The sequence below is a fragment of the Tenrec ecaudatus genome, chromosome 11, assembly GCF_050624435.1.
Source record: "Tenrec ecaudatus isolate mTenEca1 chromosome 11, mTenEca1.hap1, whole genome shotgun sequence".
NCBI lineage: Eukaryota > Metazoa > Chordata > Mammalia > Afrosoricida > Tenrecidae > Tenrec > Tenrec ecaudatus.
This window is the reverse complement of record NC_134540.1, coordinates 86854098-86873324: the sequence shown is the minus strand read 5'-3', so window position 1 is coordinate 86873324 and position 19227 is coordinate 86854098. Positions and strand designations below refer to the sequence as shown.

Genomic DNA, 19227 nt, shown 5'->3' with positions numbered 1-19227 from the left:
ATGAATTATACCCATTAGTATGTTTTCTAACCTGTAAAAACAAAATTCCCATTTTAATGAAATAGTATGTATAATCTTCCTGCCATTAAGTTTTTCTACTGTTGAGCATAAGCCAAGGCGGCACTGTGAGGAGTGAAGTGAAATTGTTTAATATGGTTCTTCCCGCTATGTCTTTGTAACTCTCACCAAATGATTGGGTGGGACCATGTAAATTGGGTATATGACACACTAACGGAAGGGACTGGTCAGTTTTGCCACTCCTCTGTGTATGAGAGCCATTTCAGAAGCAGAAAGAGAATCATGTAACCATAAAGAAAGAAAAGCCACCAATGCAATGCAGGTGAGATCTCTGTCTAAAGTGGAAGAGGCAGCAAACATACCAAAGACTGTAGTACCAAGCCCTTGAGGCAGCGTGACAGACTTCCAAGCCCACAGAACAAGGCAGAGGCCAAGGGACCATGGGACTGAGAAACCAAGAACCAAAGAGGGCTGTGTCTGCCAGTATGGCTAGGAAGAGATGCTGAAGATAAAAGAACTGTATCCCTACCACTGGGTAACCTAATAAAGTCCATCATTGTATTGTCTGTGAGTTCTGTGTGACCATTGCAATCAATTATTGAACCCAGCAGATAAATACAGGGGTATGGGAGGTCTGGATGGTATAGAAAATATTGGAGGGTAAAGGCCTCCTTCTCCCTATTGTAGCTGGAAGACACCATATGTTGTCCCTATGCTATTTCCTCAACCCCTCATAGAGCTAACAATGCCAGGTCCATGGAGTGGACAATTTGTATGTCGATAATGCAATAATTATATGTCGTCAACCCCAATCTCTATGTGCCGTTAATCTCAGAGTTACAGATCTGCCAGCTTGTCTGGTACCTGTGTGGAGATAGGGGCGGGATGCAGCCTGTCATCAGCCTGGTGATACCTCCGTGGGGGTGTGGCCTTTTCATAAGAAACAGTGAGAACGTCTTTCTCCTGTTGCCCTTCACCTTCCCTGCTTGCTGGGCTTCTGTGTCTGCCTCCAGAGGTGACCCCATGTGGACCACTGACCCTGGGGGAGCCAATCTGGGTAGGTACTCTGCCATGTTCCCACCCACCTTGGATTCATGAGACCACACCCACTGGCCTATGATCTCCCTGCTTCCATTTTAGCTTTTTTGTGTCATCAGCCTACAGGTACATGAATGTGAAGAAGACCCCAGCTAGCATCAGACCCATGGACTTGAGTTGGACTGGGCTGGGATGCCTTCTTGGTATAAAACTGCTTCTTGATATATAAAGTTCTTTCTTCTACATATGTGAGTGTCACTGGTTTTGTTTCTCTAGACAACCCAGCCAAACTCACAACTCCAGCATTTCCACGTATACATCTAGCAAGACTCTCACAATCACCAGTTCTGGAACACTGACTACCTCTGTCTCTTCTGTGAGCTGGCCCATGTCAGGAGATGGACTGCTCTTCACTGAGTTGTTTGCTCCAGTAAGCTTGCAGGCATTCTTTGCTCACACACCCAATTTATCACATACATATTTGTTTGATATGCACAAGGTACCTGAATATAACCACTCCTCATAATGCCACAGCCACCACAATCACCTCTTACCTGGACTAGACAATACTGTCTCACTGTTTTCTCAGCATCCATGCTGGGTTCTAGAATAGCCTGTTTTCCACAGAGTAATCACAGGGATTCATGTAGAATCACTCTCCTGCTTAAACCTCTCCAACAGCTTCTCACCACACCTTGAAATAAAATACAGAATTCTTCCGAAAGTCTCAAGGACCTATATCTGGGGTCAGCGAACTACAGTCCACGAGCCAAATCCCAGATGGTCTGCTTTTTGTAAATAAACTTTTACTGGAACACATCCAAGCCCTTTCAGTTACTATTTCCTATGGTTGTTTTAGAATTATAATGGCAGCGCTACATGGTTGTCTTTTTGGTGCGCAAAGCTGAAAATATTGATAGAAAAATGTACTGAAACCCCCACCCCACCCCCACCCATCCCCACCCCCACTACACACACAGGCACCAACCTCCAAGGTCTAAACCCTGGTTCTCTCTGACCTCATGTGCTTCCACTGCCTCCTGGTGGACTCCCCATCTGCTGCACTGACCTTGCTGTTCTTTAACCAGAGCGCTTCCTCAGTCTCTGCGATTCCGGTGCCTCCGCCTGCTCAGGGTCCCTCAGAAAAGGATTGCCCTCTCCGTACATTCAGGTTTCTGCCCTCAGTACAGAGCCTCCTTATCTAAAATAGCACTCCATCCCTTTACAGGCCATTCGCTACTCTAATTTTCATGGTAACACAATTTGATATTCCTTTACCTTTTCTACCCTAGAACCTGTTTCATGTAACTATATGCCCTACACCCAGAATACTGCCAGCACATAGTTGATGCTCCTTCGTTAAAGGAAGGACTGCATGTGTGAATGAATCTTCTCGCCCGGCCTGATTCTGGGGCTGTATTTTCTGAAGTTACCTCAGCCACTGTTCACTTTTGTCTTCATTTCCAAGTATTCTACCCACTTCTTTCTCCTCCCAGTGTCTCACCAAGGCCCCCTGGGCCTTGACTTATTTCTCTGCCCTTTCTCTCCTCTCCTTCATCTTAATCAGAAAACACGGGAATGCAACACAGGTTTAGGACATGGGCTTTATCCAGTAAAATGACTGAGGGGCAGATTTTGTTTCCTGTGAGTTCCTTTTTTGGCCCCAGTCTACTGAATTGATTCCATGGACACTTCAGGGTTAGCTCATTTTTAAGGAACCATTCTTTGGGTGTGGGGAAATGTAGACTACTCCCCCTGCAGATGTGCCTCTCCAGGGAGCTTACCTTTGAACTTTGACAGGCTGTGTTTGCAGACCTTGCGGGACAGTCCTGCTGTGGGCAGGGGACTGGCTCGCTCGCTGCATTAGAATGGCAGGCGGTTTTCTGGGGCTCCGAGGTCTTTTCCTTGTCCTCTTACTCCATCAGACGGAGCAGTCAGGTAGGTGTCTGGGCCCTTTGGAATGAAAAGTCCCTGGGTGGGGTGAATCCACTGCTAAGCAAAAACTTGGATATTCAAGTCCACCCAAAGGTGTCATGGAGTAAAGGCCTGGCAATCCGCTTTCCCAAAGGCAGCTATTGAAAACTCTGTGGCACACAGGCCAGCGCGCACAGGGTTGCCATGAGTCAGAGTGGACTTAACAGGGGCTGGTGTTTCGGTGCGTGTTGGTTATCAGGCCCCTTGGAAGTCGACCACAAGCAGATTTGGAAAATAGGGCTTGGGCGGAGCATGGGGAGCTCCCAGGGACCAGCCATTAGATAGTAATTCTCCCTCACGAGAGAGCTCTCTTTTGGCCACTTTATCATTCGGGAGCAAACAGGTTGAGGATGACTATGTAGTTTTCCGAACACTTAAAAAAAAATTTTTTTTTAAAAAGGCACTCCCCAAAGTAGTTGCCCGGATGCGGTGGCCACCAGAGCTGGGTGGGGAACGTGCTTGTGAAAGGACGAGGGAGAGGGGGTACGAGGAGGCAGCGGGCGCGTCGCGAGCACACGGAAAGGCGAGGGGGAGGAAGGCGAGGGGGAGGAAGGCGGGCGGGCGGGCGGGCCGGAAGCACCTCAGACTCTGTAGCTCTGAGGAAGTTTCCGCAACGGCAGCTCAGGCGAACTCCGCAGAGAGGGCTGGCGGCGGGACGTCTGCGTCAGGCAGAAATAACGTGGCGCGCCGACCCCTGCCGCGCACAGCCATTGGCTGAGAGCAGCCTCAGGGGGCGTGGCCTCGGCGTGAGGCCTGCTGCTGAGAACCAGAAGGGGGCGCAGCGCTGAGCGGCCTGCCAGCCGCCCTCCTCGCAGCAATGGTGTCCACAGTCTTCCTTGAAGGCCGCAAATCAAACCACCTGGGAGTCCAATTTTCCAGGCCCTCGTGGCATAGTGGTTACGCTTTGGTCTGCGATCCTCAGGGTCGGCTGTACCTCTGCGGGAGAAAGACTTTCTACTCCTGTATACAGTTACGGTCTCAGACGCCCACAGGGGGTCGCTGTGAATCAGCATTGACTCAAATGGCAACGAGTTGGGGGTGAGGGGCCGTCTGTTGGCTCCCTTAGTGACAGGAGAGAGGTTTTTTGTGGCTTGTCCATCACTTTGCCCGACAAGACTCAGTGAGCATTTAGCATTACTAGGCTCATAACTCAAACAGAGACACTGGTGATAAAGGTTCTTTTTCACACTTCTGCTTTAAGACATGAAAACCTAATAGGTAAAGATGCCTGAGGCGGGAGGAGGGGATGGAGAGGAAGGTAGGAATCTGAGAAATAGTGGCATTTTATACGACCAACTTTGAAAATTTGGAAGTGAAAGTATGTAAGATATGAAAATGGTTTGAATGGCTATTTCAGTGAATTAAAGGTGCCCTGGGGACGCAGTGGGTTATCCATTGGGCTGCTAACTGCAAGGTCAATAGTTCAAAACCACCAGCCATTCCATGGGAGCAAGCTGAGGCTCTCTATTCAGAACTGCCCCGGGAAGCTTCTACTCTGTCCTTTCTGGTCACTGCGTTGGGATCTACTCGATGGCAGCGAGTTTGGTTTTCAGGGAATCAAGTGATTTGACTTTCCCTTTGTGAGGAAAGTACGACCTCTGTTGAATTATTTTTAAGTTTCTACATCATGTTTTATCCCAAAAGTAAATATTATAAATAGCGTCAGTATAGAAACTGAGCTATCCTGATCCCTAGGCCTTGAAATCTATGTGGACTCCCAGTTATTCCCTATGTAGCACTGCATTCCTTTACATCCGTAACCCAGGACTCATGAATTCTCCTTTCCAACTTCAGCCTTGTCAGTGCCAGCACTGCCAACCCATTGCTCACCCAGATACCAGGGCCTCTTCATTAGAACCTCCCTTTCGCCCTCTCCATCCAATCAGTCATCACCTCCTGTCAGTTCTTTTCTCCCCATCTCCATTGCTACCACCTGAGTCTCAGCCACCGTATCTACCTGTCCTACACCTGAGTTATTCAATGTGGTAGCCCCTGGCCACATGTGACTCCTGAGAACTTGAAATTTGACCAATCCAAACTGAGGTTTTAACAAGTTTAAATTATGCATTGGATTTCAAAGATTCAAAACAAAAATAAGAGTATTTATTATTTTTTATAACTACTTTAAATTAAAATTTTATATCTTTAATCATATGGGGTGTTTATTAATATTTTAATATTGATTACATGCTGAAATAGTATTTTTGATTTATTGGGTTAAGCCATATATTCAAATTAATTTGCCTGGGTTTTTAAAAAACATTTTGTGTGTTTTTTTTATGTGACTACTTGAAAATTTAGAGCTACAGATGGGACACATGTCACAATTTTAGTTGAGAGTAATATCCTGGGTAGTTGGTCTCCTAATTGGTTTCCATGTTTCTACTCTTAACTCCTGCTAATCCATTTTCTGTAAAATAAATACAATAAGTAGAATATTTTTTCTGGTTAAAAACTTTAGGGGAAAAACAATCCAAACCCTTCACATGTTATCTCAATTAAGATTGCTGTTATTTTTGTTGTTTGCTGTCAAGTTGATTCTGACTCATAGCAACCCCGTGTGCCTGAGTACAGCTACCCCAGGGGTTTTTCTAAGCTGTAATCTTTACAAGAGCAGCTCAGCACACCTTTCTTTCATGGAGCCACTAGGTGACTTTGAATTGCTAACCTGGTGGATCTCATTGTCCAGTGCTCAGTCTCATGAACACACTTAACCCTAAGGGAGTATATGCCCCAAGCCCAACTGAAAAGCAGGTGCTCGAAACAGCAATCTAGCTTGAGAGGAAGTATTAAGAGGCAGTTAGGAGGAATGTGATGGTGGGGCATGGGCAGGAGGAAGTTAAAGGAAACAAAGGGAAGATCTAGGAAGCAAAGCTATGGATAGAGGTATAAGCAGAGGTATGTACATATGTGAATACATTAATCCATAAAAATAGAGGTATTGGCCTATGTACATATATTTACATGGCAATACACTGAGGTAGTGGATGGACTTCAGACCTCTGCTCATACTCTCCCTCAATACAAGAACACTTTGTTCTAACAAACTGACATTCTTGATGCTCACCCACCCAGCACAATCATTGAAGACAAAATGGGTGCAAATGTGGTGAAGAAAGCAGATGGTGCTCGGCTATTAAAAGATATAGCATCGGGAGCAGGGGTCCTCAAACTTTTTAAACATGGGACCAGTTCACTGTCCCTCAGACCCATTGGAGGGCCGAATTATAGTTTTTAAAAAAAACTCTGAACAAATTCCTATACACACTGCACATATCTTATTTTGAAGTAACAAAAGGGGCAAAAACATCCAGCGGCCTAGATAAATATCCTCGATGGGCTGCATGTGGACCGCAAGCCATAGTTTGAGGACCCCTGGTGGAATCTTAAAGACTTGAAGGTAAACAAGGGACATCCAGCAGAAAAGCAAGAAGCCCACACGGAAGAAGCACACCAGCTGGTATGATCATGAAGTGTCATCGGGACCGGGTAACAGGCATCAGAAGACCCATATCAAACAAACAAACAAAAACATTGTTGAGAACAAAGGGGGTCGGAGAAGAGACCCAAAGCCTATCCGTAGACAATGGAACATCCCCCATACAGAGGGGTCACAGGGAAGGGATGAGTCGTCCAGGGTGCAGTAAAGCACTGATGAAACACACAAAATTCCTCTGCTTCCTTGAGGCTTCCTCATCCCCCACTATCATGACCCCAGTTCTGCTTCTCACTTTGGACTAGACCAGAGCATGTACACAGGTATAGATAAAAAATAAGTGCTCACGACACACTGAATCCAGAAATGGGAATAGGAATAGCAATACCAGAAGGGTAAGGGAAAGAGGGGAGGGGAGGAGAGGAAGGGGCAATCAATCCCAATGGTCAACACATAACCACACACACCCAGGGGGAAGAACAACAGAAACCATGGGGAAAGGAAGATAGCGGTCAGTGTGAGATATGAAAATAAGAATAATTTATAATCTATCAAGAGGTCACGAGGGTGGGGAAGGGGGAAAAAGAGGATAGCAAGGGCTCAATAGAAAGAAAATGTCTAGAAAAGAATGATGGCAACATATGTACAAATATGCCTGATACAATCGATGTATGGATTGTAATAAGAGTTATAAGAGGCCCCAATAAAATGATCTTTTAATAAAAAATAAATAAAAGATCATTTGATCGAAAAAAAAAAAAGATTAGGTGCTCTAGCTCTATGACAACAAGCTCTGTTCAGGCAACCACTAAGCATTCAGTTGCTAACCAAGATGTTGCTGGTTCGGAACTGACCCAGTGGCTCAGCTGGAGAAACACCTAGAGATCTGTTCCCATAACAACTCTAGTCTAGGAAACCCTATGGGACAATTTTACTCAGCCACATTGGGTCTCTCTGATTGGAAGGGACACAATAGCAACAGCATGCTGAACTTTGAGAAATGAAGTTCTGTCTTTAAAGCCACTTACTTGTGGTGTTTTGTTGTTGTTGCTATAGTAGCAGTAGATAACTAAACACTCTCTGAGCCTGATATTCTTAATGCATCAAACATAACTTTATCCGGCCGCTTCACATAATTCAAAAGGGTTGCTCATTATTCAACAAAAGCTAACTGCAGAGCTTCCATGTGTCAGACACTAGGACTGGCCATAAACAAACAGTAGTGGACATAAGACTTGACCTTGTCCAATGGAGCTTTGAGTCTCGTGGGAGCAGGGGAAATGGGCCAAAGACAGAAAACAGGCAGTTACAGCACTTCGTTGTATTCCAGAATATTTTGGAAAGCAGCTATCTCAAGACTTGGGTAAGTCTTTTAATTCTGATACCATCTACATTCTTATCTTATTCTAGTATTTCTTACTGCCTCAAAAGCAAATGAAGTTCTGGTAAGATGGAAGCGTGCTGGCTCCTATTTTTTGGAAGAGATATTTGAGGGAAATTTGGAAAAAGAATGCTATGAAGAAATTTGTGTTTATGAAGAAGCAAGAGAAGTATTTGAAAACAACATAGTAACTGTATGTATTCTCTACCCCCATAAACTCTCTTTTAATTATTTAAGCTTCTGCCGCCTTAGAAGATATAATATCTCAAAGCGATTAAGCTACAATAACTAACCTCTTTGCTTAGGCTATGAGGTTGACAAAGGAGTCGTGGAGGTGTTTGGGGTTAGGTGCTGGGCTGCTAACCATAAGAAGGTTAAGGGTTCAAATCTACAAATGTATCCTTGAGAGAAAGCTGAGGCTGGCTGCTCCCAAAAAAAATTTACAGCCTCAAAAACCCTATGCAGGCTATTAGTCATAAAACTCATGTCAGTGGGTCTTTTATGAGACTGACATAATCCTAGTTACAAAGGAAACTGGGATTTAGGGTTAAATTAAATAATACCCTAAACACACAGCTATTAACTGATATGCTAATTCAGTCTGGTACTCTTTAATTGTTGCTTCATATTAAGCTAATTAAGCACATAATGATTAGACTTTCCTATCACACCCATCAATCAGCTTGTCACTGCTAGGACAGACTGCCCTGTAGGTATAGCTTCCAACAACCAAGCAACACACAGACACTACAGTCTGACAAACTGACAGTCAAGGTGTGGTGGAACACTTTAAAAAGTTCACATTCATATTTAAGGTTGCTATTTCAATGATTAAAAGTGATGTGAATCTTTTACATGCACATCACATATTTTTATAGAAAGTGGAAACAGTGAATAATCATATGGTTGTCGGTTATTGGTTTTGTTTTTAATCATTAAATATCTAGTCATCTGCAAGTGAAAAATTGCCTTAATATGTTCAGTAATTCCCCAAAGGCCACCCCTATCCCAAAAAGGAACAAATCAGTTCTGTCTTGCTTGGAGAAATTCTGTTACATTTGCATATGTTGATCTGGAGGTCAGGCAGGTACTGCTATCAATTTTTAGAAATTAAATTTTATCCCTTGTTTGTTTTCCAGAAATTTTCTTTTGGGAGCTTTACCAGATCTGCCTCCTATTCTATGTTGTGAATCCAGGATCTTGCCATCATTTTTGCTCGTTCCCTGGGAGGCAGGAGGGTAGCATTCACACAGTATGGGTAGGATGGAAATTTAACATTAGCTTATTCTTATTCTAAGGTCCCTAAAATGAGATTGAGTGTGGGAAAAAGTATCAGAGTCAAAACCGGCCAAGAACTTGAACGCTTCTCTGATGAACTTTATCCACACCAATCTGAGTTGATTTCATTTAGTGAGACTAAAAAGGCTGACGTTTGACTAGCAACAGTCAAGACTGCCCGATGGAGCAATTGGACTCTGTTCATATGAGGCTGTTAGGAGTCAGATTAACTCAAGGGCAGCAGGTTTTATTCCCTCCTGGGTTCAAGGAGCTATTCTGGATCATGATGTGAGCCCAGCACTGGCTTTCAGATATCTCTTCAGGGCAGATGGTCTTTTATTTATTTTTATTTTTTGCTTTGTTCTGTTTTATTCATTGTCAAGTCTTGCAGTGCGAAAGAGGTGATTGGAATTACCTTGGCTGAGTCAATCTCACCTTAGTTTTTTTCTTTTTAAAACCATTTTATTGGGGGCTCGTACAACTCTTATCACAATCCATACATACATCCATTGTATGTCAAGCACATTTGTACATTTCTTGCCCTAATCATTCTCAAAACATTTGCTTTCTACTTGAGCCCTGGATATCAGCTCCTCATTTTCCCCTCCCTCCCTATTCTCCTCTCCCTCATAAACCCTTGATAATTTATAAATTATGATTATTTTGTCATATCTTACACTGTCTGAAGTCTCCCTCCGCCCACTTTTCTGTTGTCCATCCCCCAGGGTGGAGGTTACATGTAGATCCTTGTAATCGGTTTCCCCTTTCTACCCCACCTTCCTTTCACCCTCCAGATATTGCCACTTACATCACTGGTCCTGAAGGGATCATCTGTCTGGGATTCCCTATGTTTCCAGTTCCTATCTGTACTTGTGTACATCCTCTAGTCTAGCCAGATTTGGGATCATGATAGTGGGGGGAAGGAAACATTTAAGAACTAGAGGAAAGTTGTGTGTTTCATCGTTGCTACACTGAACCCTGACTGGCTCCTCTCCTCCCCACAACAGGTCCATTTTTTTTTCTAGCAGCTTTTCCAGACTGGTATAGATAAAGTTGACCAGAGAAGCATGCCAAGATTTCTGGCAGTTTTGATTCTGATACTTCTTTTCAGACTCCACCTCATCCCACTCTTTTGCAGCAACAACGATGAGTTACTAAAGCAGTGTATTCTGCCAAAGTCCCTGGGGGATAGACCCATATGGGCTAATTTTGAAAGAAAAATATTCTACTCTAAAAGGAAAGTCTTAAGTCCCTAAGGTCCTGTCCTACCTACTGATGCTACACTCACCTCTGTACAACCTTCAAATCTCTCCCAGCGGCACGTGACGTGCACAGACTGCACAGCCCTTATAGTTTCGTCTTATTTTGCCAATATTTTCTTCACCTGGAGACCTACTTAAGATAAAATCGGTGAAGTCAACACCTTTTCCAACTCTAGTAGTCCATGGTACTTGCAGTATTCTTCTCCAAAACCATGATTCAAATGTGTTCAGTTTTTCCACAATCTTCTTTTTTTATTGCCAAGTTCCCACATGCATATGAGGTCATTGAAAATACCATGGCATGAGGCAGCACACCTTACATTGTTTGCTTTCTTGACTGCTGCTTCCATGGGCCTTAAATGGAGACCCAAGTAGTAAAATTAGACCCTTGACAACTGCAGTATCTTTTTCGTGTATCATTCGTGTATCTATTGCTTATTGGTCGAGTTTTAAGGATAGTGTTAGTTAGGTAAACTAGAGAAACAAATCCAGGGAGATTCTTATGTGTATAAGAATAAGCTTTACAGATAGACAGGGGGCCTCTACTCAAGTACTCCCTCAACACAAGAACACTTTGTTCTAATAATCCAGCACTTGGAGATGCTCACCTTCCCACCACGATCGCTGAAGACAAAGTGGGTGCATAAGCAAATGTGAAGAAAACTGATTGTGCCCGACTATCAAAAGATATGGCATCTGGGGTCTTTAAGGGTTGAAGGTAAACAAGCGGCCATCTAACTGAGAAGCAACAAAGCCCACATGGAACAAGTACATCAGCCTGTGTGATCATGAGGTGTCGATGGAATCAGGTATCAGGTATCAAAGACCCAGAGCAAAAAAATCATAATGTGAATGAGGGGGTAGGGTGAGGATGTGGAGTGGAGACCTAACGCCAATCTGTTAAGCAATTGGACATCCCCTTCCATAAGGGTCGTGGGGAGAAGATGGGCCAGTCAGGCTTCAGTATAGCACCAATGAAACATACAGCTTTCTTCTGGTTCTTTAATGCTTCCTCCCTCCCTCCACTATAATGGCCCTAATTCTGCCTTATAAATTTGACTAGACCAGAGCATGTACGTGGGTACAGATAAGAGATAGAAACACAGGGAATGCAGGACAGATAAACACCTTGGGACCAATATTGAGAGTAGTCATATCAGGAGGGTAAGGGTAAGGTGGGGGGAGAAAGGGGGATCCACCGATCACAGTGACCTATCTATAACCCCCTCCCAGGGGGATGGACAACAGACAAGGGGGTAAAGGGAGATATCAGACAGCGTAAGAAATGAAAAAATAATAATAATTTATAAATTATCATGGGTTCGTGAGGGAGGAAGGGGGAGGGGTGGAAATGAGGAGCTGATACCAAGGACTGAAGTAGAAAGAAAAAGCTTTGAAAATGATGATGGCAAAATATGTACAAATGTGCTTGACACAATGGACAAATGTATGGATTGTGATAAGAGTTGTACGAGCCCCCAATAAAATGATTTTTAATGGAAAAGGAAAAAAATAATAAGCTTTATATACAAGAGCAATTGAATATTGAAACAACATCCCAGCCCAGTCCAAATCAAGTCCAGAAATCTGATCTTAGCCCATATATCCAATACCAATCTATAAATTTCTCTTCAGACTCATGCAACACATGTAATGACACCAAATGCAGGAAGATCACAGGCCAGTGGGTGGGAAGTCTTGTGGATCCAGTGGCAGTTGAAACATCTCAGTGCTTGCTTCTCCAGCTCCCAGGACACTGGCTGCATCAGCGAAGCTCCCATCAGGCTCGTCATCAGTAATATCTCACAGGGAGTGAGCGAGTGTCCCACCTGCAGTGAACTATCTCCTTAGCACCTCCAAATGAGGTCATCAAGCTGCGATCTGATTGACAGGCTAGACTCCACCTCTTCACTCTTAAGTCTCAAACTGGCAACTGATTATGTAACTAGCACAATTGGTTTTCTTTATGTTGAAATGTTATCCTTACTGAAGGCTGTAGTGGATCTTCATCCCTTCAAGTCCTGTTCACGTTCCACAGCAAGGATGTGTCATCTGCATATCACTGATTGTTAATGAGTCTTTCTCTGATCTAGATGCCACAATCTTCTTCAGTTATTCCAGTTGCGCAGATTATTTTCACAGCATAGAGATTGAGTAAATATGATGAAAGGAGGCAACACTAGCATATTTTCCAATTTGAAACCACACAATTGAAATTTGTCTACTCAAATGACTACTTTTTGGTCTATGTCCAGGTGCAAGTGAGTACAATTGGTTGTTATGGAATTATTATTCATCTAATGTTATATATAATTTGCTATGGTCCACACAGTCAAAAGCCTTTGTGTAGCCAATAAAACATAGGTGATCATGCACCCACCACTTATCTATCAGCTTGTCACACTATGGTGACTTGCTTGTTGCTGTGATTCTGAAAGCTATGTCCCAAGTATTTCAAATACCAGCAGGGTCACCCAAAAATGAAAAGGTTTTAGCAGAGCTTCCAGTCTATGAACAGACTATGAAAAAAGGAATAGGCTGTCCACTGAAAACTTTATGAATAGCAGCAGAACATTGTCAGATACTGAAAACCTCGTGAATGTCAGCAGAATATTGTCAGCTATAGTGCCAGAAGATGAGCCCCTGGGTCGGAAAGGTTCTCAAAATACGACTGAGGAAGAGCTGCCTTTTCAAAGTAGAGTCTAACATGCTATGGATGGAGTAAATCCTTCAGGATCTTAATTTGATAATAGGGCACTACTCAAATTAAGAAAGAAGCAGCTGTAATTATCTATTAATAATTGGAATTTGGAATGTATAAAATATGATTATAGGAAAATTGGAAGTTGTCAAAACTGAAGCGGATCACATAAACATTGATATCATAATCATTAGTGAGCTGAAATGGACTGATTTTAAATTAGAAAATGATATGGTTTACAATCTGGGGATGATTTAATCGGTAGGCATGTGTCCCCTTCCTCGTCAAAAAGAACATTTCTAGAACTATCTTGAAGTACTATGTTGTCTATAACAGAATAATATCTAGCTGCATACAAGGAAATCTAGTCAAAACAATTAATTTTCAAATTTATGCACTAATCACTAAAACTAGTGTTACAGAAGTTGAAGAGTCCTAACATGTATTCCATCAGAATGTAATCAAGCATACAACCAAGATGGCAATTGAAATGTGAAAATTGGAAATTAAGAATAAGGAACAGTAGTTGGAAGACATGACCTTGGTGAAAGAAATGAAGCTGAAGATTGCATGACCAAATTTTGCAAGACCAACGACGTCTTCACTGCAAATACCTACAACAGAAAAGGCGACTATACACATGGACTTCTCCAGTTGAAATACACAGAAATAAGATGCGCTACATCTATGGGAAGAATAGCTCAATATCAGCAGCTAAAAGCAGGTCAGGGACTGACTTCAGTACAGACCATCAATTGTAAGTTGTAAGATGTAAGACCGAGCCCCCAACAAAATGATTTTTTTTAAAAGATGTAAGGCCATCACATATAAGTTCAGATTAAAGCTTAAGAAAATTAAAAGAAGTCCATGAGCGCCACCTGAATTTTGAGAACACCTCAAGAACAGACTTGATACATTGAACACTAATGACTGAAGACATGATGAGCTGTGGGAGGACATCAAGAATATCATTCATGAAGCAAAAGACTATTAAAATACATAGAAAAAAAGGAAATATCAAAGTGGATATCAGCAAGACTCTGAAACTTGCTCTTAGTTGTAGAGTAGCTAAGGCAAATGGAAGAAATATGGCGTGAATGAGCTGCGCAGGTCATTTCAAAAGGCAGCTCAAGAAGACAAAGTATTCTAATAAAAAGATCTAGAGTTAGAAAACAAAAAGGAGAACACAATGTATCTCGAACAGAAGAAAAACTTTAAGCCTCAATTTGCAATATTGAGAGAATCTGTGAGCTAAAAATTGAACTATGAAGGAAGCATCAAAAGAAAGATAGAAAGAATACATAGTCACTGCACCAAAAAGAGATTGTGTAGGATCCAGAACCAATGGTACCGAAGAAAGAAGTTCAAGCTGCGCTGAAGGCATCAACCAAGTACATTGTTCCAGGAATTGATGGAATAGATGTTTCAACAAACTAATGAAACAATGGAAGCACTTACTTCACCCAACTATACCTGGCCAACTTACTGCAACAGATCCTCATTTCTTACCCATTTTAATGAAAATGACCTAATAGAATATGCAAATTATATAATGATATTATGTGCGAGTAAAATATTTTTAAAACATTTTATTAGGGGCTCATACAACTCTTATCACTATCCACACATATACATACATCAATTGTATAAAGCACATCGTACATTCTTTGCCCTAATCACTCTCAAAGCATTTGCTCTCCACTTAAGCCCTCCGCATCAGGTCCTCTTTTTTTTTTCTCCTTCCCTGCTCCCCCCTCCCTCATGAGCCCTTGATAATCCACAGATTGTTATTTTGTCATATTTTGCCCTATCCAGAGTCTCCCTTCCCCCCCTTCTCTGCCGTCCATCTCCCTGGGAGGAGGTCACATGTGGATCCTTGTAATCAGTTCCCCCTTTCCAACCCACTCACCCTCCACTCTCCCAGCATCGCCCCTCACACCCTTGGTTCTGAAGGTATCATCCACCCTGGATTTCCTGTGCCTCCAGCTCCCATATGCACCAGTGTACAACCTCTGCCCTATCCAGTCCTGCAAGGTAGAAATCGGATCATGGTAGTTTGGGGTAGGAAGCATCCAGGATCTGGGGGAAAGCTGTGTTCTTCATCGGTACTACATCGCACCCTGACTGACCCATCTCCTCTCCTCTATGAGGGGATCTCCAGTGGTCGACATTTGGGCCTCGGGTGCGAGTAAAATTTTTGTGAAGCTCATTCAACATCAGTTATAGCAGTACAGGGAGCTGCCAGAAATTCAAGCCAGATTCAGAAAACAACATGGATGCTGTTGATGTCAATTGGATATTGACTGAAAGCAGAGAATGCCAGAGAGATGTTTGCTTATGTTTTATTGACTATGCAAAAGCTTTCGACTATGTTGAACATAAAGAACTATGGATAACCTTGAAAAGAATAGAGATTCTTCTCAGATGAGAACAATTATGGGGAAACTGTACATGGATGAAGGGGCAGTTGTGCAAACAGGGCAAGGGAACACTGCATGGTTTCAAGTCAGGAAAGTTGTGTGTCAGGGTTGTATCCTGTTGACATACTTATTCAATCTGGACATGTAGCAAATCATCAGAGAAAATGGATTATATGAAGAAGAACGTGAATCACTATTGGAAGAAAACTTATTAACAGTCTTTCATATGCAAAATTATATAACCTTGCTGTAAGTGAGGAGGACTTCAAGCACTTGCTGACAAAGATCAAGGATTGCAGCCTTCAATAGAGATTACAAGTAATGTAAAGAAAACAAAAATCCTCACAACTAGGCCATTAGGTAACATCATGATAAAAGGTGAAAAGATTGAAGTTGGCGAGGAGTTTGTCTTTCTTGTAGCCACAAGCAATGCTCATGAAAACAGCAGTCAAAAGATCAAACGTGTATAGCAGCACATCAATCTGCTGCACGAGTCCTCTTTAAAGTGCTGAAGAGCACGGTTACTTTGAGGACTAAGGTGCCACTGACCCAAGACATGCCATTTTAAATTGCCTCAGATGTATGTGAAAGTTGCACATTGAATAAGGAAGACCGAAGAAGAATTAATGTATTTGAATGATGGCCCTGGCAAAAAATATGGAAACTGCAATGAACTGACAAAAGAACAAACAGATGTGTCTTGGAAGATGTACAACCAGAATGCTCCTTAGAGGCAAGGATGATGAGACCTTGTCTCACTTATTTTCAACCTGTTGTCGGAAGAGACAAGTCCCTAGAAAAGGTCATCATGCTTGATAACGCAAGAGGGCAGCGAAAAAGAGGAAGACTCTCAACAAGATGGATTGACATGGTAGCTGCAAGGAGAGGCTCGAACAGAAGAACAATATGATTGTGGCACAGACCTGGAGTGTTTCATTCTGTACTAGGGTTGCTATGAGTTGGGACCAACCTGATGACACCTAACAACAACAAAACATACATCTGCTATTCTCTGCGTTTAGCCCAAAGTCATCTGATGTTAACAATAGTATTCTTCATTCGATATCCTCTAATGAATCTGGTTTGGATATCTGGCAGTTACAGATGGAGGTATGGGTCAACATTTTTGAATTTTCTTAGCAAAATGTTGCTTGCACATGATACTAATGATATTCCATAATTTCCACATTCTCGTGGATCAAGTTTCTTTGGAATGGATACAAATGTGAATCTCTTCCAGTCAGGTGTAGAGGTAGCTGTCTTCCAAATTTCTTGGCATAGATGAATAAGCACTTCCAACTTTTCATCTGTCTGTTGAAGCATCTTAATTGATATTCTATCAATCCCTGGAACCTTGGTTTTTGCTAATGCCTTCAGTGTCATCAGTTTTTGATCATATGTTACCTCCCCAAATGGTTAAACATCAGCCAGTTCTTTTTGGTACAGTGACTCTGCATATTTCTACCATCTTCTTTTAATGCCTCTTACATCATCCAGTATTTTTCCATATAATCTTTCACTGTTACAACTCGAACTTTGAATTTTTCTTCTGTCATTTCAGCTTGAGAAATGCTGAACGCGTACTTCACTTTGGGCTCTCCAATGATAGATCTTTGCACATTGCATTATAATACTTTACTTTGGCGTCTGGATCTGCCCTCTGAAATCTGTTCATCCCTTTACTTCATCAATTCTCCCACTTGCTTTAGCTACTCCACCTTCAAGAGCAAGCTTCACCCTAATCTAAGAACAATTCGTTTTTTATGATGTGGTCCTACTCAATATTTGTCTCACTGAAGTGATCACTGAGATATGGATGGTATAGCAAAGTGTCGTGAAGAAATCCAGTGGTGCCTGGCTATCAGAAAAGGATAGCAGCTGACGTCTTAAAGGTTTTTCTTAAAACAAGCAGCTGTCTAAGTGATGTGTCACCTAAGTTCACATGGAAGAAGCACCCCAGCCGGTGTGATAAAAGGATTATTAACAATAACAACAACAAAAACCCATTACCAGAGCATGGACTGTATTAGAGTTTCAAATTTCAGTTTGCAAAAGGCTATATTTGATGGTGAAAACCCAAAATCCATTTACAGAGCCCTCTGTTGAATTCACTTGGTCCATTGACCAAGGATGTGAATAGTCTTTTCTTCAGATAGAGTGTATTGGAAAGTTGATTACGGCCGGAAAAGTTAGGTTAAAATTAAACTTCTTACCATTTGTTTTCCCTTTTGACTCCATTTTTTTAAACATTTTAGTGAGAGCTCAAACAACTCTTATCACAATCCATACATACATCCCTTGTATGTCAAACACATTTGTACATTTGTTGCCCTCATCGTTTTCAAAACATTTGCTTTCTACTTGAGCCCTTGGCATCAGCTCCACTTGCTCTAGGTTTTATTATTGTCTGCATTCTTTTGAACTGAATTTTTGTGTCTTATTTTGTAATTGTTTCTGGGGTCTTTGGGGCTATGATTTTCTTTGTATGAAATTCAAGATAGGAAACTCTATAGAGACAGTAACTAGACTATTTGCAGTGTGGGAAGAGGCTGAGTTGAGAGAGTCTTCATGGAGAAGGCCAGGATGAAATGGTTGCAGCGGAGCTCCATTCACTCCCATGCTCAGCGTGGTCCTAGGGTGAACACAGAGAGGGAGTAGGGTAAGCCAGGTGGACTAGAGAAACAGATTCAGTGACACTCAATATAAGTAAGAAAGAGCTTTATATCAAGAAGTAATTGTATATCAGGAAAACATTTTATCTCAGTCCAATTAAAATCCATAAGTCTAATAATAATAGCTCATAAGTCCTTCTTCAGACTCACAAAGCCACATAGCGATGCAGAATGCAGGAATGTCACCGTGGATCCAATGGCAGTGGACACATCTACCGGGTTCTAGCAGGACTAGGGTCCGCCAACGGGAAGGTGAAGGCAGAGAGAGAAGGGGCGGGTTCTAGGGCCCTTATTAAAAGAAGGCCACATTCATAAGAAGGCACCATCAAGCTGTGACCTTATTGACAGGCTAAACTTCACCTTTACACTTGTATATGTCTTAAAGTTGCCTTGAAATTGTGTAACACAAATAGTGGGTGTAGAATCTGGGTCTCGTGGCTAATGGAAGACCAGGGACCCACCTACCAGCTCCTCTGCACTAACCTTTCCAAATAGAAATGTTGGGTAAAAGGGGAGCATAACATATAAGACCAGTCACCTTTCTAGGATCTACGAGGTTAAAATGTGGTTTTCCTTCAGAGCACATGGCCCAGTGAGAGTTCAGAGTTCTGTTTAGGCTCATTAGTAGGTACTTCAGGGTGAATAAAGATGAAATGACAAACAAAAGTTGCATTATGTCCAAATGCATTGATTCCCCATATGAGGAAAACCTGTTGGTGTCTCATGGGTTCCCATGTATGAGAACCCCATTTGTAAACTATAATAACTTCAACCCTGTAGCATCTGAGGTCTTAAAGGCTTGAAGATAAACAAGCGGTCATCTAGCTAAGAAGCAACAAAGCCCACATGGAAGAAGCACACCAGCCTATGTGATCACGAGGTGTCGATGGGATCAGTATCAGGCATCAAAGAACAAAAAATCATATCATTGTGAATGAGGGGGAATGCAGAGTAGAGACCCACAGCCCATCTGTAGGCAACTGGACATCCCCTTGTAGAAGGGTTGGGGGAAGGATATGAGCCAGTCAGGGAACAGTATAGCACCGA

The 19227-nt window shown here is 42.4% G+C and overlaps 1 protein-coding gene across 1 annotated transcript in view; it reads left to right on the top strand.

Annotated features, from left to right (window-relative positions):
* Positions 1-2924: 2924 nt before the first annotated feature.
* PROZ (protein Z, vitamin K dependent plasma glycoprotein) overlaps positions 2925-19227 on the top strand; it is a 35243-nt gene continuing 18940 nt past the window's right edge. Inside the window, exons 1-2 of the mRNA XM_075562589.1 lie at positions 2925-2994; positions 7877-8040. Of these exons, the coding sequence (XP_075418704.1) occupies positions 2925-2994; positions 7877-8040 (234 nt within the window). The remainder of the gene's footprint in view (positions 2995-7876; positions 8041-19227) is intronic.